This window comes from Hippocampus comes, unplaced genomic scaffold (assembly GCF_001891065.2).
Source record: "Hippocampus comes isolate QL1 unplaced genomic scaffold, H_comes_QL1_v1.1 scaffold193, whole genome shotgun sequence".
NCBI classification, from domain to species: domain Eukaryota; kingdom Metazoa; phylum Chordata; class Actinopteri; order Syngnathiformes; family Syngnathidae; genus Hippocampus; species Hippocampus comes.
Genome location: NW_017805503.1, coordinates 64548 through 83753, shown reverse-complemented (window position 1 = coordinate 83753; position 19206 = coordinate 64548). Strand labels below are relative to the sequence as shown.

The following is a 19206-nucleotide window of genomic DNA, read 5'->3' as shown; positions in this document are numbered from 1 at the left end:
GACTGGACAACCAGCCACATAAAAATAGCATGTATATCCAAAGGCCTTATTGCTTACACCCACTGACAGGTTACTTAACGCAGTGATTGAGTAACATCGTAATTCCAAATTTGTCATATCGTGGAGAGTATCATCATTGTCACAATTATCGAAGTGGGCTCCACAGGAGCCATGAGTCACCCACTCGTATATGTAGAAACCTTGGGGCACTCCCTCTTGGCTGGTAAAACATTTCCCAACCAATCCTCTTTGGTATGGTATTTTGTCATTGAGAGTTAGTTAACACAAGTCAAATTTAACAGCATCCCCTTAAAATTGGAGGTAGGGATATTGGCGCTCAACTGTTGAGTTTCAGGCCTCTAAATGAATAAGTGGTTCCGGTCTGCCATATATGAGTCAGCTGTCTACTGAGTAAACTCGAGTAGATTGCGTGTACTGCAACTGATTTTTCATTCCATCGCATATATGATATACTGAATAAAGTATGAGATCATGGAACCTTTGAGACTGGCTTGTTTGGACTAAGAGGAGCTGCTTCACTCATCATATTTGGTCATTATTGTGCTGTGGCCTGTACTCTGCTGATTTAACAGAATCTTTATGGTCATGTGAGGACAGTCACATCCATTTAAAACTAGTAGCTTGAATTGAGGAGGAATAGTGGCCAAGGCCCTTAAAAAGGCATTGGAATATTTGCAACATGCTTAGAGGAAGAGGAAATGTGAAAGATGAGGAAGAGAGGTCGATGCTTTTTGCCTCCAACTTTAAATGGCTGTGTTCTACAAATGTGAATGAGACCGTTTGAATACCTGATAGAGGTTAAAAATGGACATGCCATCTTTTCGCAGAACACTTTTAGTGAGAATCATCTACAAGCAAGCAAACAGGCAGTCCTTGGCAAAGAAAGGGAAAGGGGTGGCCTACAAATGTGGTCATTCCCCAGTCGCCCTCTTTATGTGTGTCATGCTGGTGACCTGGTGATGCCTGTGTCTCACGATGACCCCCACACAAGCTTTGCAAAAGCCCACAGTAACGTCCTCGTCACCTCAATGTAAATCTGTCGTATCAGGCAGCATTAGGATAATTGCATTCACTGGGAGGTGCACAGTCTTGTCCATCTTAATGTGGAAGAGACCCCGTTCATTCTTGTGACAGTTTATGCGTGGCTTAATTTAACGTATGAAATGCTCTTATCGAGGGATTAAGCTAGCTGTGTTCTCCACATCACTCCATTCCCACTTTATTTTCTTCAATCCTTTCGTCATGATCGCCTCCCTCTCGCGAGTCGCCCTCAAATCGCTAGCGCCCAGTGCGCAGCGCCGCGTGCACGCGACGTGCCCGGCGCATGACGCTAGACCAATCAGAACGCGCGATTCCCAAAGTTTACCTTATATGGCGTGAGCCGGGCCACGAAGGTGGTATAAAACCCGCGTTCCGGGCTCGAGGTCCTTCACTCTGAGCACCGTCACACGCAGCTCGTGCGGGATATCATTTGCCTGAAACCACTTCCCTAAAAGCGAAAAGCCCCCCCACCCAAAAGGTAAAGGTTCTAATTTTACATTTAATCTTTGTATATACGACGCTGAGAATTTTGGGCGAATATATTAAAGCTCTAGTGATGTAATAAGTTTGACAACTGCTAGCGACCACGAGGTTCTATTGTGTGAACCTTTTACCACGGTTGGCCGATTAAAGCTCGAATTACTTAAAACTGTGCTTGCTTAGATTTTTTTTGTGTGTAACTGATGTTCAAGGCCAAAGACTAGCTTTAGCCTGCCTTTGGTGTTATTCGTCTTCTCAGCATTTGTAACCGGCTTATGAATGCAACCTTGTGAGTTGCGCTTAGTGGTGACTTAACGTGTATTTGACGCTGTACACTTGCAAACATCCAATCTGCGCCTTCCACGGCTTAATGGTTGTCGTCGACCAAGATGGTACTTGATTGGTGTTGAGGGTGTCTGGACTCTGGCTGCTCCTTTGTGCGCTCTGCGGCGGGGTGTGACCTACTTTAGCATGCTAGCTTAGCGCCGCCATCGTGCTGCTTGCCACCGCCCTTCATTCTTGTACTTGAATCAGATCAAACATTTCCGCTTCCTGGTACCAATAGGGGACTTGAATAAACGTTTAAAAAAAACTTAAGATATTTATTAAAAATACTGCGAAATATTGATGGGGTTTTTTTTTTGTGTTTAAGGCGTGGCTTTCGGGGAACTGTCATGGTCTAGACTGCACTGAGCATGACTCAAGACAAGCCGGTGCCTTGGGCTACATTTTAGATGGCGTCAACTTAAAAAAATGTTCTTCCGAATATGAGTAACAATAAGTGACGACGGGTTATTGCGTTCAGAGTGATCCGCCCCCAAAATGGAGCAATGAGAGAGAAGACGTAACAATGGACAGGAGGGAGTGGTCGCTGCAGTACCAGTTGACTGCTCTTCGTACTCTGCCGCCCTGGCTGTGCGCCAAGGCGCCGGTAGCGGCAAAGCTGCTCAAAACCCGAACCATGCCCTTATATGGTAACAAGAGCACACAGCGCCACTTCCTTTTGTCTGGCCACAAGGAATTTGGCTCGCGTTCTCCCTCTAGTGGCCGCCCGCGTCACTTCCTCCCGCAAGCAGGAAGTGACAGCGGTGACAAATCTGGAATGATTTCAAGATGGATGTTGTACTTTGAGTGTTAATGGCTTCCCCCCTCTTATTTTCAGTTCAGCCATGGAAGATGAAATCGCCGCACTGGTTGTTGACAACGGATCCGGAATGTGCAAAGCCGGATTTGCTGGAGATGACGCTCCTCGTGCCGTCTTCCCCTCCATCGTCGGACGCCCCAGGCATCAGGTGAGGCACTGTTTTTTGCATTTAGATTTTTAAATAAAATGTATGTGTTCATGACATGAGTAGTAATGTTTGAATTTTTGCTTTTAGGGCGTGATGGTCGGCATGGGACAAAAGGACAGCTACGTTGGTGACGAGGCCCAGAGCAAGAGGGGTATCCTCACCCTGAAGTATCCCATCGAGCACGGTATTGTGACCAACTGGGATGACATGGAGAAGATCTGGCATCACACCTTCTACAATGAACTGAGAGTTGCCCCCGAGGAGCACCCCGTCCTGCTTACAGAGGCCCCCCTGAACCCCAAAGCCAACAGGGAGAAGATGACCCAGGTAAGATGTAGGGAAGTCCCTGTAGAATTGACCTCATTTCCTCTCTCTCCATTTGATTCTCATTTGCCTTCCTCCCTCTCTCCAGGATCTCTCTATGAGATGATCTGTCATCAACAGGTCTCTTGACTGTGTGCCTTTTTCCTTCCTTTCTACCTGAACAGTAGATTGACATGCACAAGTGTGAAGGAATGTTGAATTTCTGCACCTTGTTTCTACTAACTTCAATCTGATCCTCACATTTAATGCATGCAGAAATGCAGTGGTCACCAAAGGTAATGAACGTCATGTTATATGGCCGTCATTCTCAAGTGTCCTCTTCTGCCCACAGATCATGTTCGAGACCTTCAACACACCCGCCATGTACGTTGCCATTCAGGCTGTGCTGTCCCTGTACGCCTCTGGTCGTACCACCGGTATCGTCATGGACTCCGGTGATGGTGTGACCCACACAGTGCCCATCTACGAGGGTTACGCTCTGCCCCACGCCATCCTTCGCCTGGACTTGGCTGGCCGTGACCTCACAGACTACCTCATGAAGATCCTGACAGAACGTGGCTACTCCTTCACCACCACAGCTGAGAGGGAAATTGTGCGTGACATCAAGGAGAAGCTGTGCTACGTCGCCCTCGACTTCGAGCAGGAGATGGGCACCGCTGCCTCCTCCTCCTCTTGTTAATGGCTTCCCCCCTCTTATTTTCAGTTCAGCCATGGAAGATGAAATCGCCGCACTGGTTGTTGACAACGGATCCGGAATGTGCAAAGCCGGATTTGCTGGAGATGACGCTCCTCGTGCCGTCTTCCCCTCCATCGTCGGACGCCCCAGGCATCAGGTGAGGCACTGTTTTTTGCATTTAGATTTTTAAATAAAATGTATGTGTTCATGACATGAGTAGTAATGTTTGAATTTTTGCTTTTAGGGCGTGATGGTCGGCATGGGACAAAAGGACAGCTACGTTGGTGACGAGGCCCAGAGCAAGAGGGGTATCCTCACCCTGAAGTATCCCATCGAGCACGGTATTGTGACCAACTGGGATGACATGGAGAAGATCTGGCATCACACCTTCTACAATGAACTGAGAGTTGCCCCCGAGGAGCACCCCGTCCTGCTTACAGAGGCCCCCCTGAACCCCAAAGCCAACAGGGAGAAGATGACCCAGGTAAGATGTAGGGAAGTCCCTGTAGAATTGACCTCATTTCCTCTCTCTCCATTTGATTCTCATTTGCCTTCCTCCCTCTCTCCAGGATCTCTCTATGAGATGATCTGTCATCAACAGGTCTCTTGACTGTGTGCCTTTTTCCTTCCTTTCTACCTGAACAGTAGATTGACATGCACAAGTGTGAAGGAATGTTGAATTTCTGCACCTTGTTTCTACTAACTTCAATCTGATCCTCACATTTAATGCATGCAGAAATGCAGTGGTCACCAAAGGTAATGAACGTCATGTTATATGGCCGTCATTCTCAAGTGTCCTCTTCTGCCCACAGATCATGTTCGAGACCTTCAACACACCCGCCATGTACGTTGCCATTCAGGCTGTGCTGTCCCTGTACGCCTCTGGTCGTACCACCGGTATCGTCATGGACTCCGGTGATGGTGTGACCCACACAGTGCCCATCTACGAGGGTTACGCTCTGCCCCACGCCATCCTTCGCCTGGACTTGGCTGGCCGTGACCTCACAGACTACCTCATGAAGATCCTGACAGAACGTGGCTACTCCTTCACCACCACAGCTGAGAGGGAAATTGTGCGTGACATCAAGGAGAAGCTGTGCTACGTCGCCCTCGACTTCGAGCAGGAGATGGGCACCGCTGCCTCCTCCTCCTCTTTGGAGAAGAGCTACGAGCTGCCTGACGGACAGGTCATCACCATTGGCAATGAGAGGTTCCGTTGCCCCGAGGCCCTCTTCCAGCCTTCCTTCCTTGGTATGTTCAGTGTCGAAGCCTAAAAATGCACGATGCATCTCTTGAAAAACGCACCTGCTAACAGTTGCTTGCGCTCTTAGGTATGGAGTCCTGTGGCATCCACGAGACCACCTACAACAGCATCATGAAGTGTGACGTTGACATCCGTAAGGACCTGTACGCCAACACTGTGCTGTCCGGCGGTACCACCATGTACCCTGGCATTGCTGACAGGATGCAGAAGGAGATCACAGCCCTGGCCCCATCCACCATGAAGATCAAGGTGAGAAACTGCTCCCCCCCGCAGTAGTTGAGTCAAGTAATAATTGATGCGTAATTTGCTCATGTTTTGTTTTTGTCCTTTGCAGGAGATCACAGCCCTGGCCCCATCCACCATGAAGATCAAGGTGAGAAACTGCTCCTCCCCCCCGCAGTAGTTGAGTCAAGTCATAATTGATGCATAATGTGCTCATGTTTTGTTTTTGTCCTTTGTAGATCATTGCCCCACCTGAGCGTAAATACTCTGTCTGGATCGGAGGCTCCATCCTGGCTTCTCTGTCCACCTTCCAGCAGATGTGGATCAGCAAGCAGGAGTATGATGAGTCCGGCCCCTCCATCGTCCACCGCAAATGCTTCTAAACAGACTGTTCCTCCTCCCCTTCCCCAACCAAATGCCCAACATTTTCAGCTCTGTGCAAAACGACCACAACATTATCATACATACTCAAGCGCAGAGCCTGTTGACCAATTCACTGGCATGGCTTCTGTTAGTTTTTGGCGCTTGACTCAGGATTTAAAAAAAAAAACTGGAACGATGGCGACAGTAATGTTTTTGGCAAGGTTCAATAAAGCACCCCCCAGGGTTTCTGCAGTTGCATCTGGGGACTTAACATTTCTTTGAGTCATTCCAAATGTCTAACTGCATAAGACACATGATTCCAAATGGTAACTGCATTGTTCAGACATGTATTTTGCCTCTGTGAAGGCTGCCCAGTGGTTGGTGCATACTTAACATGGTGGTAGTGTCGCTTGTATGTAAATTATGTCTGGGTTTTTTGTACTTTCAGCCTTAAAAATATCTTGGTCCTGTTTATTTTTTTGTTATGCAAAACCCAGTTGTGACCTGTTCTTCCCCCTGTTGGCAGTTTCATCCCCAGGGTGGTGGGGCAAGGGGTCAAGAGGTGATGGGGTAATGTGGGGTGCCAGATTAAGTACACTGACTATCCCAATAAAGTGCACATGTGTTCAGACCAGAAATTGCTGTTTTTTTTTTTTTTTGTTTTTCCCAAATGCTCAAACTTGACTCTTGCTTTTTAACATGGTTTTTGGTTGGCAAACATTACAAAAAACACATTTTGACAGCAGCTAGGAGTAGATTTCTTGCGTGCATAGGTAATTCAAAGTAACTTGATTTAACTGGTACTACACAAGCTTTTACGCTTTCAGTCAGGAAACAGGTGTCAAATGACAAGTGCTTATAGATAACATCAAATAGGCTAATTTTGTTACCATGGTGCTATTGGGCAAATCCATAATTCGCCAGAGTTGATAAAACCTAGTTGCGTGTGCAATTGCAATTTCTATTACCTGTATATTCGCTTGGGCTAAAAGTGCTATAATCACGCCTTACATGCAGTGTCATATTTCGACCACTAGAGGGCGCACAAAACGTCATGCAACAACTTAGGTCTTCGCTCAAACCCGGTTCGTTTTTTTTTAATGTTCATGGTCAAACGCTCTTCGCAAAATACATCATCCAATTTAATTTTTAATTAAACAATTTACAAAAACGGAACCAAACAGTCCTATTTTTTTCTAGATTTTCCAAACTGGTCAAGTTACCACCCGCAACATAGCAGGAATGTTAATCCAGTATTAACTACTGTCAAACGACGTGCAATTATATAGATTGAAAGCATCTGTTTGTGCACTATGTATGGTTAGGCAACAAGGGATTCGGGAGGAAAATTGCATTATAACGCGAGTAGTGGAAAATTAAAGTAAATCCTGAGGACAGCACACGATAAAGTGGGATAAAATGGATGATACTACTGTTTCACAATTGCAGCATATATCCAGCAGTAGCTCAAGTAACACTTAGCGCCCATTCATCAGGCTGTCCTCTGCTATTAATGAAGTTCGATCGGCTACTGCTGCATAGCGGAACTGGTGATGGATGATCATCCGAGGTGGCTGTTGAAGAAAATACAAATGGACGTGAACGTGCATTTATGGAGCAGATGTATACATACGCGAAGGTTTGTGTGCTGCTTTTATGAGTTCATACTTGCATTTGTTAGGCTGAGATGCATGTAAACAGTCGTCTGGATTTACATTTTAAGAATGCTATACTCACTTCTCTCCAGCGGATGACGCCAATGCACCACACAAAACCGTGTTTGGCAGACCGAGGCGTGATACCGCTACTGCCCCTCTTCGTATTATCCTCAAGAGTGTTGAGAAGTCTCCCTATAAACATCGAGCGTCGTATCATAGTTATAATTAAAAAGGGCAGCAAGATGCCCCGAATTGTTAGCATGTGTGCTTCATTATCCCGAGGTTCAGGGTTTGAATCCCAAGTGCGGAAGTTGCAAATTCTCCCCGTGCTTGTTTCCACATTCCAAAAACTAGCATGGAAGACTTTAAATGACCCAAGGGCATTAATGCTTGCTGGTCAAATGCAAAGTGGTAGCAGTAGTTTTGTTCGACAGAGTGACCTGCCTCGCCACGTTAAAGTGTCCAAAACAGTCTATTAATTTAGCAAGCGAGTCTCACCACTGCGTGGGAGCCGACAGAACAAGAGATGGCTAAATTTGAATAAATAGATTGCTTGTGGGCCTTAGTCATTTAGTGCTGATGATTCCCGATTGAGTGTCTTGATTATTGCAGCTTTCAAAGCTAAAAGCAGTGAGCTGGAAACTGTAATATCTATCTGTTGCCTGGCAACAACAAAAAAAAGACAGTAATCCAGGCAGCATGTTGAAGATAATTAGAGAAGCAATGAGAATTGTGCAAATAGAAGAAACACAAATACAAAGAGCAAACCTGATGGGAAATTCTGAGCAAATGAAACGGAAAATGGAAACTGTATCAGGTTGGAAACCTTGCAGATACTTTTTAGTGCATCGCCACTGTACAACAGCACAACCCGTGTTGCATTTGTGGTTTTGCCCAAGTGTTTTCTCAGAGCTCAGACTGCACACCTCCTGCAGGAACACAACACCTTACATGCAGCTGTAAATTGTATCTACTTATGGAGTGTGTCTATGCATTTTTGTAACGTGACTTGTGGGTGTATGTGTGACAGTATGTTAGTTCTCCAGCACCCAACACCACCACCCCCGCCCCCCAAAAACACACACATACACTCCACTACCACCGCACCCACCTGCAGTAAAACCCTGCAAGGCACCAACTGGTGATTGACAGGTACCCCACGAGACCAGTATACTGCATCTATGTTGAATTGCTTGCTATGGGGGCTAGTTGTCAGTCATGGCCGAGGCTCACGTTTATTGCGTTCGTGTTCTTGCTTCAGACCATCAGAAACCACAATGCTGCAATTAAGCCTTCCTCAGATTAGTCGTGCTGCAATGCAGTGGTACTTGCCTCAGTACCAATAACAGTACGGACCGGAGCATGAATTGGCCCCCGTGGGCATGCGAGCTCTCTGCGTAAGTGTGTGAGCAGAATGGGTGGGGTCACCGATGAGATCTGTTATTTATTGCTGCTCCCGCGGTTGGGGAAAAGAGGTGTGAATGTGTCTCTTCTGGCTTTATTATGAACTTGAGGGTTGGGTGCTTATGCAGGGGACACGTCTTCCTGTATTTGTTTATTTACACGTCCTTTCCAGAGAGCAGTGAACCCCCCCAACTGAATTAATCAATGCTGTCTCTGTGCTCTGTCCCCTGTGAGTTTATGCAGCCACATGCCTAATCAGATATTCTCGTCACCAACTCTATAATCATTTACCATGTATTGACTACAACCTCCAAGAATATTATTCCGAGAGGTGGTTTGAAAAAGGTGAAATTGGTAACCAATGTAGACGTTGTGTTAGAAGCGCGCTTATGCTGTGACCTTTACTTATTGACGTTAAGATGTGCAATATTGCTTCTGCAGCATTTGTGGCTCTCGCTCATGATTAATATGTGGTTTTCTTCAACAGCTCAAGAAGGATTTGTGTATAGGTGTGAAATGAGTCAGTTGAAATACAAAAAACAGATGAATGCATTCACACGCTCCACTGTATAACCTTGACTATGAACTGAGATGTTTGTGGCATTACATCGAATTACAAAAGTGACATTTTGGATTAGCTTGCATTGCTGTGAGAACGTTACATGATGTATGACATTTGCGATTCTTCATTGCAGAGACTGCAATGACATCAATTGGTTTTCAAGAGTCCATTTCTTTCACAAATAAGCGTATGTGCGTGCAATGTATTCCGGACTGTTTGGCATGAATGAGTTTTTCATAAACCACCCACCTCCAAAGTGGTGATAAGACCACCACCATCGCCGCAATATATGACAAGAAAAACAAGGAGAAGATGAAACCTGCCAAATGTTTGTGGGATAAAGAGAGCAACAATGGAACCCTAATCTGCACCCATTGTTTGGATTCTCAGTTGGAGGGAGGAGAACAAAGAGCGCCTCGGTTCCCTCGGAGGGCTCAGTACGGGACATCGCACACATCTGATCCCAGTCTGGGCACTCCCTCTCCGGGTCCTGTCGAGGATGAGAGTCGCCGGGAAGGCTCTGGATCATCAGCCTCTAGTTCTACCTCATCCGGGAGACGTTATCCTTTCTGTGACTAGGGGTGATCTCACCGAACCGCGTGTATATAATTTGAGTTGTTTATCCCTCCGTTTATTGGCGAACCAGGACGACATTCTCGCTTCACGGACCTACAACCTCCTGGTTTACTCTACCGGAGGATCGCCTTGAAACCGACACTGCAAAGGGAGGAGGGGCTGGAGGAATCGGAAAGGGGAGGGGGGGGGGGGGACATGGGCATCTTGAAACAGGGTCAGATTTTTTAATCAACATTTGTTGGAACTGCATAGGGCGCACTCGCGCAGCTTCAGAGCCAGTGGAAAGGAGGAGAGGAAGAGGAGCGAGGGTGTTGCGCGGATCGCATGGAGCTTTCAGTAGAGCTTTTGCATAAGCAAACTAAAACAACGACATTTTCCTCCACTTCTGATGCAAATTTAAGCAAACTGCGCTGCACCACTATCCTTGGGCCTGTTAGGGGTACATTTGCATCTCGAAGACTCCGTTAGATGAAAGCTGGAAAGCTGCCACACACACACATACATACATACATACATACATACATACATACATACATACATACATACACACACACACACACACACACACACACATATATATATATATATACTGTATATATGTATTGCTAGGTAGATATGCATAACAGCATGTAAAATGCAAGTTACTCTAATGCACTTGCAGCTAAACTACGTTAAAAACACTGCAGCGTTTTCTACATTTCCCCTGTGCTTTTTGCGCCTCTATTCTAATCAGCGTGGAATTGGTGTGCGTGGGGGTCGTCTTGCACCACTACCGCCACCAACCATCACAGCAACCCTCAATTTTGATCGCGTAGTCCACAGTAGTGAGGGGAGAAGAGACCTTGAAACGAACGGCCAAGCCTTTCTCGCTCCATAATTAGTTTTATAGTACTGGTAAAGGGCCAGTGTTTAGAATTTGATCGACGTGAAATTTAGCCAATCACAGAGTAGCTGACGGGAACAGATGGGCGGAGATTTTTAAGTAGGCGGTGCTACCGAACTGGGCGGGGCTTGCGAAACAATGCTATGTTTCATTGCCGAGGAGTAAACGGGTAAGACTAGGGCTCTCTCTTCCCCTTTTTACCCCCGCAGTCCACCTTCGAGTGAGCCTGGAATGGACTACAGCAGTTCTCCAAGCAACTTGGACGCACTTTGCGAGAGTCATAGGCATTTTTAAATCGTGTGATCGCTTCCTTTAAACCCCTCCCTTTTCAAGTAAGCGCCTTTGACTTTGTTTTCGTACTTTTTCCTCGGTCGCCTTACAGAAGAATTGTTGCGATTTCTCGTTATTTCTCACAATCAACCTTGTTTTTGGTCGGGCGCGGAGGTTCTTGGCGGTTAACTGAGGAGTAAAAAGATGACTTTTTTTATAAACACCCCCCCGTGCCTGGGAAAGTTCAGCCGTTAACGGAATGGTTGCAAACTTTGAAACGTGGCTCTTAATGTCGTGTTTCTCCGCCACTAAAGTACGCAGATCACAGCCCCAAATATTGTCTTAACTCCGCGTACGGATTCATTAATATTGCCTGGGGAAGTACATGTATGTTTGCGCTGCTGGTTTTAGAAAACAAAACTGTTGTCGAGCGAGCCTTGTGCAAGTGATCCTCCTGCCCGCCTGCATATCACGAGTCATAGCTGTAATGTTTGTTTGCATCATTTGAAGGTTAAATCCACTTTCACTCTCTTTTCTCCTTTTTTTACAGTGCGCCGTGTTGAATCACATTTCTGTTTAGCGGCGATTTAACGCTATTCATTTTTGTTCCGCGGATGCATTCATAATTTTAAAGAAGACGAGTCGCAGTTACTCGCAGCAAGTTAACTTGTGTATTTTCGCGTAAAGGCAGTCACGATATGTGCAGATGGTAGTCTTCCACTTATTTCCCCACAGTAATTTATTTTAGTTTTATTTTATCTTAAGACTCCGCGCTAGCTCGCAGAAAGCTCATTTACAAAGTAGGTCAAACTCGTGCGAAAAATTGACTCAAAGAATATATGTATATCTATCGACGACGTCTTTTGAATGTAAATGAGATTTTTCTGTCTTTAAACTAGCACACATACGTTCCCGATAGCCCCGGACTAAAATTGTGTGCAACAAAACGCCACCATGGCTGTGACTAACGACTGCTATCTATTTACAACTTTTTTTTTTTATTTTCGAATGTGCACTCGCTGTATATTTTACGCTGCATTCGGTTTGCGTAGTGACTACGACTTAAAGTATGAAATTGGGTTAAATAAATAAAGCTGGTCGATGTAAAAACGCATTAAAATATGAACGCATGCGTTACCATGCAATAATTGCCGAATATGTTCATGGCGGCGCGGAGCCACTGACCGGTGCGCGCTGGTCGCGTTTCCCCGGGACGCGAAGCCCTGTAGCGGCTGACTGCTCGCTGCGCATCGGTGGGGGCGGAGCGCCTCTTTTATGCTTTAACACCGAACCACAATGTTGTCGATTTCGGTACAATCGCGATTAAATGATTGACCTTGAGTTAAACTCTTATATTAGTAGCAACGAACTCTCAGTCCGTTTTAAGTGGGTTTTTTCCACGAACTGCGTCATTGCACCGATGCGCCGCTTGGTCGCCGAAATAATGAAAAATACGCACGAAGGAATCTGTCTATTTTTTTATAAATGTACGTTTTCTGATATTTTATATCAATTGATTGCTTTTTTTGTTTCACAGGTCATCAGAATGGCTGAAAATGAGTCCGGATCTTCCGGACCACTAAAGACATTATTCATATTATTACTATTGCTATTATAGCCCAAACTGCCTTTTTTTTCGGAATAGGTCGCCTCTCCGAAAGGACAATTTCTTATCCTAACTTTCCTTGTTGCGGATAATGGATGGCAGAGATTTCGGAGCTCCACGATCCGTCCACGTACCTCCCCCTTTGCTGGCGGGGCTCGCCGTGGAGCCTCACCGACTCGGGGCTGCAGGAGCAGCCGGGAGGATCCCTCCTTCCTCCGGCCACTTGGCCGCGCCTCATCCGCCGCCCCTCCACTCGGGAAAATTCTTACCATCGGCTATTAACCTCCACGGACACCACAGTGAGTATATAATCTTGCTCTACTTTAATGCCACCAGAGTGCCATAAAATACACTCCTAAGGATTAACTATTAACGTCAAAGGCGGACTGTTTGTGTCGCTTGGCATGCGCTTTCATAACTGGATGATGTTATAATGTTGGAAATTAGGCCAGATGTCGACTTGTTTTATGGAGGCAGCGACTGTAAAAATGACAATGGCAATTATAAAAAAATAAAAACTCAAAAAAATCCGAGGCCAAGTTTGAGATATGAAAGTATGACAATGTGTGAAGGATTCCCACGGTTTTCGATGGGCAACACATGAGTGGAAAAGTACTTGGCCCAAACAGGAGCACAGCAGTGGGCAGGCCAGAGTGCAGTGCACTTGGATTGCATGTAGACCATTAAACCGCCGTTCGTGTTCCAAATGTTGCTTGTGCGTGTTGTCAGAATTGGACTGCTCGACGTGTGATGTTGCAGCAATGTGATACTTGGACTGCTGGCTGAGCTGGATTGCAGTGTTTATTATCGTGACAGTGCATCTGTACGGTTTGGGAGCACTCCTCTCTGGGAACATTCTGCCCGTGGCTGTTTCTCTTCTTTCCATTTCTCTCGGTCTCTGTGTTGGGAAATTTACATGGAAAGGGCGAGCCGATTGCTCTTCTGCGTTTTCCGGATAAAGGGACTTTGCTGTAAACCATTAAAAGCAACCTCCTTGTGTTATTGGAGCTGATTAGTGAGTGTTTTTTCATGACTTGACCAGTCGGTAGATCAAATGCAGTGTTTGTTATTCCCCTCTGAGCTGGTGATTTACCGTGTAGTTGCACCGCCTTGTCACGTCTGCTCATGTTATTAGTAATGGAAGTTTTGTATATGTGTGCATAGCCTTGTGGCCAACCAGGGGAACGTCCAGAAGCCTCTCGTTCTAAACATACGTTGTATAGAGGAAAGGTTACAGCTGTAGGAGTTTTTTTTTTTTTTTTTTTGGGTGGAAAATGGAAAGTCTGACAAATACTGTCATCGTGTTACATCCCCCCCTGAAGTCATGTAGCTGCAGACAGATATACAATTACAGTTTCTCTGGTTTCTGTTCAAGGGTAAACCCCAAGAGATGCTAATGTTTCAGATGAGGGGCCATTCTTTCGATCTTATTGTCAAATGTGGTTTGTGTGTAGCTCGTGTCACGTTGGGTGCAGTGGATGATGAAACCTCTGAGATGAACACACCACATTTTTTTTTCTACACTTGGTTGACTCCTGATTTGTTTGAATTTGGAAGAAATGAAAATGGGTATGGGGGGAAAACATGTTCTAGAGTAAATTTGTCGCCGTCATCATTGCTATTCAGTGTACAGGCAATGTTTTGTGTCATGGTTTTAACTGTCAAGCAAGTTGGAAAAGAAACCGCACGCTGTTAATATTTAAATGCAAAAACAATGCAGAGGTGACAAGACATCGCTCTGGTCTTAAAAGTAAAAACACAAAGGTCTGCCTTAAGTGTGATAACAATTCGCTGTACCGAGGTGCGTCAGCATGCGTGACGGCAGGATGTCATCGGCTTGAGAGGCATGTTTTTTTTTTTTTTCCTCCCAGAATTGTGCAGCTTCAGGGACATAAAGCTTTCCAGGTAACACTATGCTACGTGTCTGGTAAAATGAAACAGGACCCTGTAAAGAGCATTCATTTGTCAACACGCACGCGCACGCACTCACTATGTCAGCCATGCTATCAGCATGCGGAGCTAATAGTATATTGACTGGGTGTGTTGCAGCTTGACCGTTTTTTTTTTTTTTTTTTTTAATCCAGATGCGCTTTATAGTTTGGAGCGCGGGAAGGAAAACATTCCCAAGCCAACTCATCAGAGCAGTGAACATTATTTTTGAAATGTTTGATTTAGGTTGACGCGGCTGCGATAGCGCGCAGTTAAAAATGACACAGTACCACTTGTTTTGAGTACCCGTGTTTTCAGAGTGACTAACACAGCAGGCGTTAGGCAACAGTTTGTGGCTCTGCAGCCACAGTGCACTCTGTATTGGGCGGCGCCTCAACCAAAAAGTCCTCAGGACGTGCGTTTGGACGAAGCGAGAAATGGTCCAAACCTTTTGCCGCTCGTCTGCAGCTCGTTAAGAAAGGACAGGCACGGACGGACGGGGTGAGCTGTGGAAACATATAGCTCGCATGGCTGACAGTCAGGGCGAGCCTAACGGTACGGGAAAGTAAGTCTGCAAAACCTGACGTCAAAACCACAGACCGGAGGAGGAGGGGGCACCTCCAGTCGGTGTGCAGGCCAAAAATCCAAAAAGTTCAAAGAGCAGCAGATTTGCGAATGGGACACGTTTTCAACAACTTCTCCTCAAGTGGGAGTCAAACAAGCATGATTTTTTTTTTTTCTTTCCACAAGTGAACCTGTGCACGACTGTTTGCGTTTAATGAGGCAATTATTCAATAGTGTTGTTTATAGACCGGCCGCAAAGTACGCAGCTGCATGGAATTAAGAAATGCTTTTAAATGCGCTCAAACAGTGTAGTATGTTAAAGGCTATTCATGAATTTGAGATTTGTATGAAACAATCATTTATCTAATCTAAAAAAACGAATGACGATAAGATTTTTTTTTTTTTTTTTTTAAAGATTTGTCTAACCCTGGAGAACCCAAGAACCCCTTTCTTCTTTGGAAAATGATGAATTATACATTAAATGATTGCTATATGTTCACTGAACACCAAGATGTGTTTTTTTCAAATATTTAATGCTTTAATTCTAATTTATAATTAGGACCAAATGTGACCCTTTGGGATTTAAGGGTAGCATTTGAGTAGGAGAATTTATAGGGGCCAAATTTGACCCCGTGGGTTCTCCAGTTTAAACTTACTCAAGTGGCTCCCAGTGATGGACTTTGGAGTCCAACACAAGTCATCTCTCCGCTACGATATAAAAACTGGCGTGCCTTTATTTGCACCAGCAGTTATCCGGTGTAATCGTTATGTGCTAGCGAGCTATGCCTACACCCCGAAAATGCATTGTATCATCCCCTTCCGATCGTTCGCTGGCATTGCCGCTTGAGAGTTTCGGTGGGCCAGGGCTCTGCACTGGTGCGACTGCTTTAGAGCGCCTCGTTGTCAGCCGCGAGTGCGCACACATCACGGAGAGAAGGCAGACAAGTGACTCGGTGTGCGGTCAAATGTCACAGCTAGCATATGAAAAGGGGGCTTTACCCTGGCGTGGCTGCTTTCGAGTCCCTCGGCACATTGGAAAACCTCGACGAGCCGGTCGGATATAGTCCACCCACCGGGGGCTTTAAGCGAATATATTTTTGCTGCTCAAAACATGTCATTCGTATGAATGAGAAGAGAGAATAGCTTGATTTTTTTTTTCCAGCCCCATTTTATATACTTGGGGATTTCTTAAAAAATATTTAAAATTTGGCAGGTGTGTGTGGACAATGTCCAGGTGTGTACAGGGAGAGTTATTCAACGAAATTGACCCAAAGACTGTTCCAATCCAGGCTGACGGTTGAAACCCTCCTTATGAAACCGGGGATGCGTGTTGGTTTCTGCCCACACACTGACCCTCTCACTTACTGACTCTTCTCGTCCGCACACTCGCCAGCCCACACGCCGCCATATGAAACAGGCCGTTTGGCTTTATGGCTGCTCTTCAATATCATATCCCTACAGATTACATCAACCAAACAGGATTGAGATGCCGGTCCCGTGCTTGCAATAATAAAACGCTGGCTCCGCGACATGACAGTTATTTGGTAATTGCAAATGGTAGCAATGTTCCACTTTTAATTACCACAAACGGCTTGAACTCAAGCACCCAGTGAGTCATCAAATAAGCCCGGCTGGTGTTTTTGTTGTATGGAATTGAAGATTTTTTTTTTTCTCCCCCCTGCTTTCACTTTTGTAGCGAACTATTACACCCTCGCGGGGGTCTGCCATAATATCTTTTTTACACTACCTGTAAAATCTGTCTGGCGTTTTTCAGATCTTTTTATTTTTGCTTTGTTTTTTTGTCCTCTCGTTTGGAATGGAGGCCTAAGTCACTCAGAGGTGGTACCAAAGCTTGAACAGAGCCGGTACGTCGCTTCTCTAGTGGAGTGCCAAAAACAATAACGTTTAGCACCTGACATTCGCTTCTCCCTGCTATGTTGAAAGCAGTTGTTGTCGCACCGCAAGTATTTTTACACACACCAGATGCTGGCACTGATTTGTCGGTTGATATGTGGCCGTGTGAAAGTGCACACAGTTGCGGTAATAGATTTGCTTCGCTGGGTTCTGCGCAGAAGGCAGAGACGACTTGACTCGTCGACTCATCAGCAACGGTTGTCGCCGTTAGTTGACTAGCAAGCAAGCGGCCGCTCTTATAAAAGTCGTCATTAGCTTGTATTATTTAAGCTGTGTACAAGTGAATCATGGCAATTAAGATTTAACTTCTGTTCAACTTTGTATCCGCATTCCCGACATGTTTGTGAATAATGGCGCAATTTAAATTGGCATTCATATTTAGTGCATTTTCGCTGGGTTCTGCGCAGAAGGCAGAGACGACTTGGCTCGTCGACTCATCAGCAACGGTTGTCACCGTTAGTTGACTACCAAGCAAGCAGCCGCTCGTCCCCCACCTTTACTCACATTTTCAACCCTTAATGCTCACTCGCATTGCATTTCCCAGCGAGTATGCCGATTTCCCCCGCCCTCCCTACAACAACTGCCGTGGCCATGATGAATGACATCGGCTGCGAGCGATGAGCGCCGTGGGTATAAATTCCAGATGCACATGCAAACTGGGGTGTCAGTTGCTGTCGAACAATTGTCCGTGACGGCAGACCACGACTTTGAAGTCAAGCTACTCCCAAATGTTTCGGACTTGGTTCCTGTAGCAAAGCCATACTTAAACCGGGCGCGTGCACAAGCGACCAAATGATTATTAGAGTGAAACAGGAGCCGATGACAGTCTTGAGACGAGGGCTTGAGAACAAAGAAGACTCACTTGGTTTCACATCCCCGGGGTGGGAAGTATTGTATATATCTGACATTCGCTTCTCCCTGCTATGTTGAAAGCAGTTGTTGTCGCACCGCAAGTATTTTTACACACACCAGATGCTGGCACTGATTTGTCGGTTGATATGTGGCCGTGTGAAAGTGCACACAGTTGCGGTAATAGATTTGCTTCGCTGGGTTCTGCGCAGAAGGCAGAGACGACTTGGCTCGTCGACTCATCAGCAACGGTTGTCACCGTTAGTTGACTACCAAGCAAGCAGCCGCTCGTATAAAAGTCGTCATTAGCTTGTATTATTTAAGCTGTGTACAAGTGAATCATGACAATTAAGATGGCGGCAGATTTAACTTTTGTTCAACTTTGTATCCGCATTCCCGACATGTGTGTGAATAATGGCGCAATTTAAATTGCCATTCATCTTTAGTGCATTTCAAAATGGAACCCAAAACATGAACGACGGTGTTTAAAGCAACACATCGATGCTTCTGAGCACATGCAAACTGGGGTGTCAGTTGCTGTCGAACAATTGTCCGTGACGGCAGACCACGACTTTGAAGTCAAGCTACTCCCAAATGTTTCGGACTTGGTTCCTGTAGCAAAGCCATACTTAAACCGGGCGCGTGCACAAGCGACCAAATGATTATTAGAGTGAAACAGGAGCCGATGACAGTCTTGAGACGAGGGCTTGAGAACAAAGAAGACTCACTTGGTTTCACATCCCCGGGGTGGGAAGTATTGTATATATATATTTTTTTTGCTTCTTTTCAGGGGATAAGAGATGTGTTTGTGTGAGAAGAAATGACTTGTGTGTTGGAATAGGAGCATGTGATTGTGCTTATTGCTGCGAGGGCCAGGGGGGTTCCCCCCCCAGGGACTCGCCGTCTAGAGATTTATCCTGACCACAACACACTCGAATGCAGTCAGACGAATGTGGTAGCCCTTCAAATGCTCTCTCTTTCCGACTCACCCGCACACACACACCCACACACTTATACACGCACACCAATGCATACAGTTCATATGCACAGCGAGGTACTCGAGTGGAAGTATAATTCATGCAGCTTGTAGGGCAGGACCGCGTTGTCCCAGCCAATACCAATTTGTCTTCCACGGTGCTCGGATAGCGTCTGTTTACGTTTAATGTTAATGTAGTGAGTGCGTGTGTTTATACGTGAGCATAGGCACAGTCCTCTGTCTGTGTGTGTGTGTGTGTGTGTGTGTGTGTGTGTGTGTGTGTGTGTGTGTGTGTGTGTGTGTGTGTGTGTGTGTGTGTGTGTGTGTGTGCG

At 45.8% G+C, this 19206-nt stretch overlaps 3 protein-coding genes across 4 annotated transcripts in view; all 3 read left to right on the top strand.

Annotated features, from left to right (window-relative positions):
* Positions 1 to 1411: 1411 nt before the first annotated feature.
* LOC109520240 (actin) lies at positions 1412 to 3852 on the top strand. Of its 2 annotated transcripts, none has more exons than XM_019877341.1 (4): positions 1412 to 1537; positions 2703 to 2834; positions 2922 to 3161; positions 3490 to 3852. In XM_019877341.1, the coding sequence occupies exons 2-4, from the start codon at positions 2712 to 2714 to the stop codon at positions 3835 to 3837; spliced, it is 711 nt and encodes a 236-aa protein (XP_019732900.1). In that variant the 5' UTR covers positions 1412 to 1537; positions 2703 to 2711; the 3' UTR covers positions 3838 to 3852. The 2 variants fall into 2 exon arrangements, with proteins under 2 accessions (XP_019732900.1, XP_019732901.1); XM_019877342.1 differs by having other exon boundaries at positions 1434 to 1540; positions 2705 to 2834.
* LOC109520242 (actin, cytoplasmic 1) lies at positions 3849 to 6321 on the top strand. Its single transcript, XM_019877343.1, has 5 exons — positions 3849 to 3991; positions 4079 to 4318; positions 4647 to 5085; positions 5166 to 5347; positions 5560 to 6321. Exons 1-5 carry the CDS (start codon positions 3869 to 3871, stop codon positions 5701 to 5703), a joined length of 1128 nt encoding a protein of 375 aa, XP_019732902.1. The 5' UTR covers positions 3849 to 3868; the 3' UTR covers positions 5704 to 6321.
* A 4572-nt stretch (positions 6322 to 10893) lies between these two features.
* Positions 10894 to 19206, top strand: part of tnrc18 (trinucleotide repeat containing 18) — a 68411-nt gene continuing 60098 nt past the window's right edge. The window contains exons 1-2 of the mRNA XM_019877339.1: positions 10894 to 11098; positions 12574 to 12941. Coding sequence (XP_019732898.1) covers positions 12734 to 12941 — 208 coding nt within the window. The 5' untranslated portion in view covers positions 10894 to 11098; positions 12574 to 12733. The remainder of the gene's footprint in view (positions 11099 to 12573; positions 12942 to 19206) is intronic.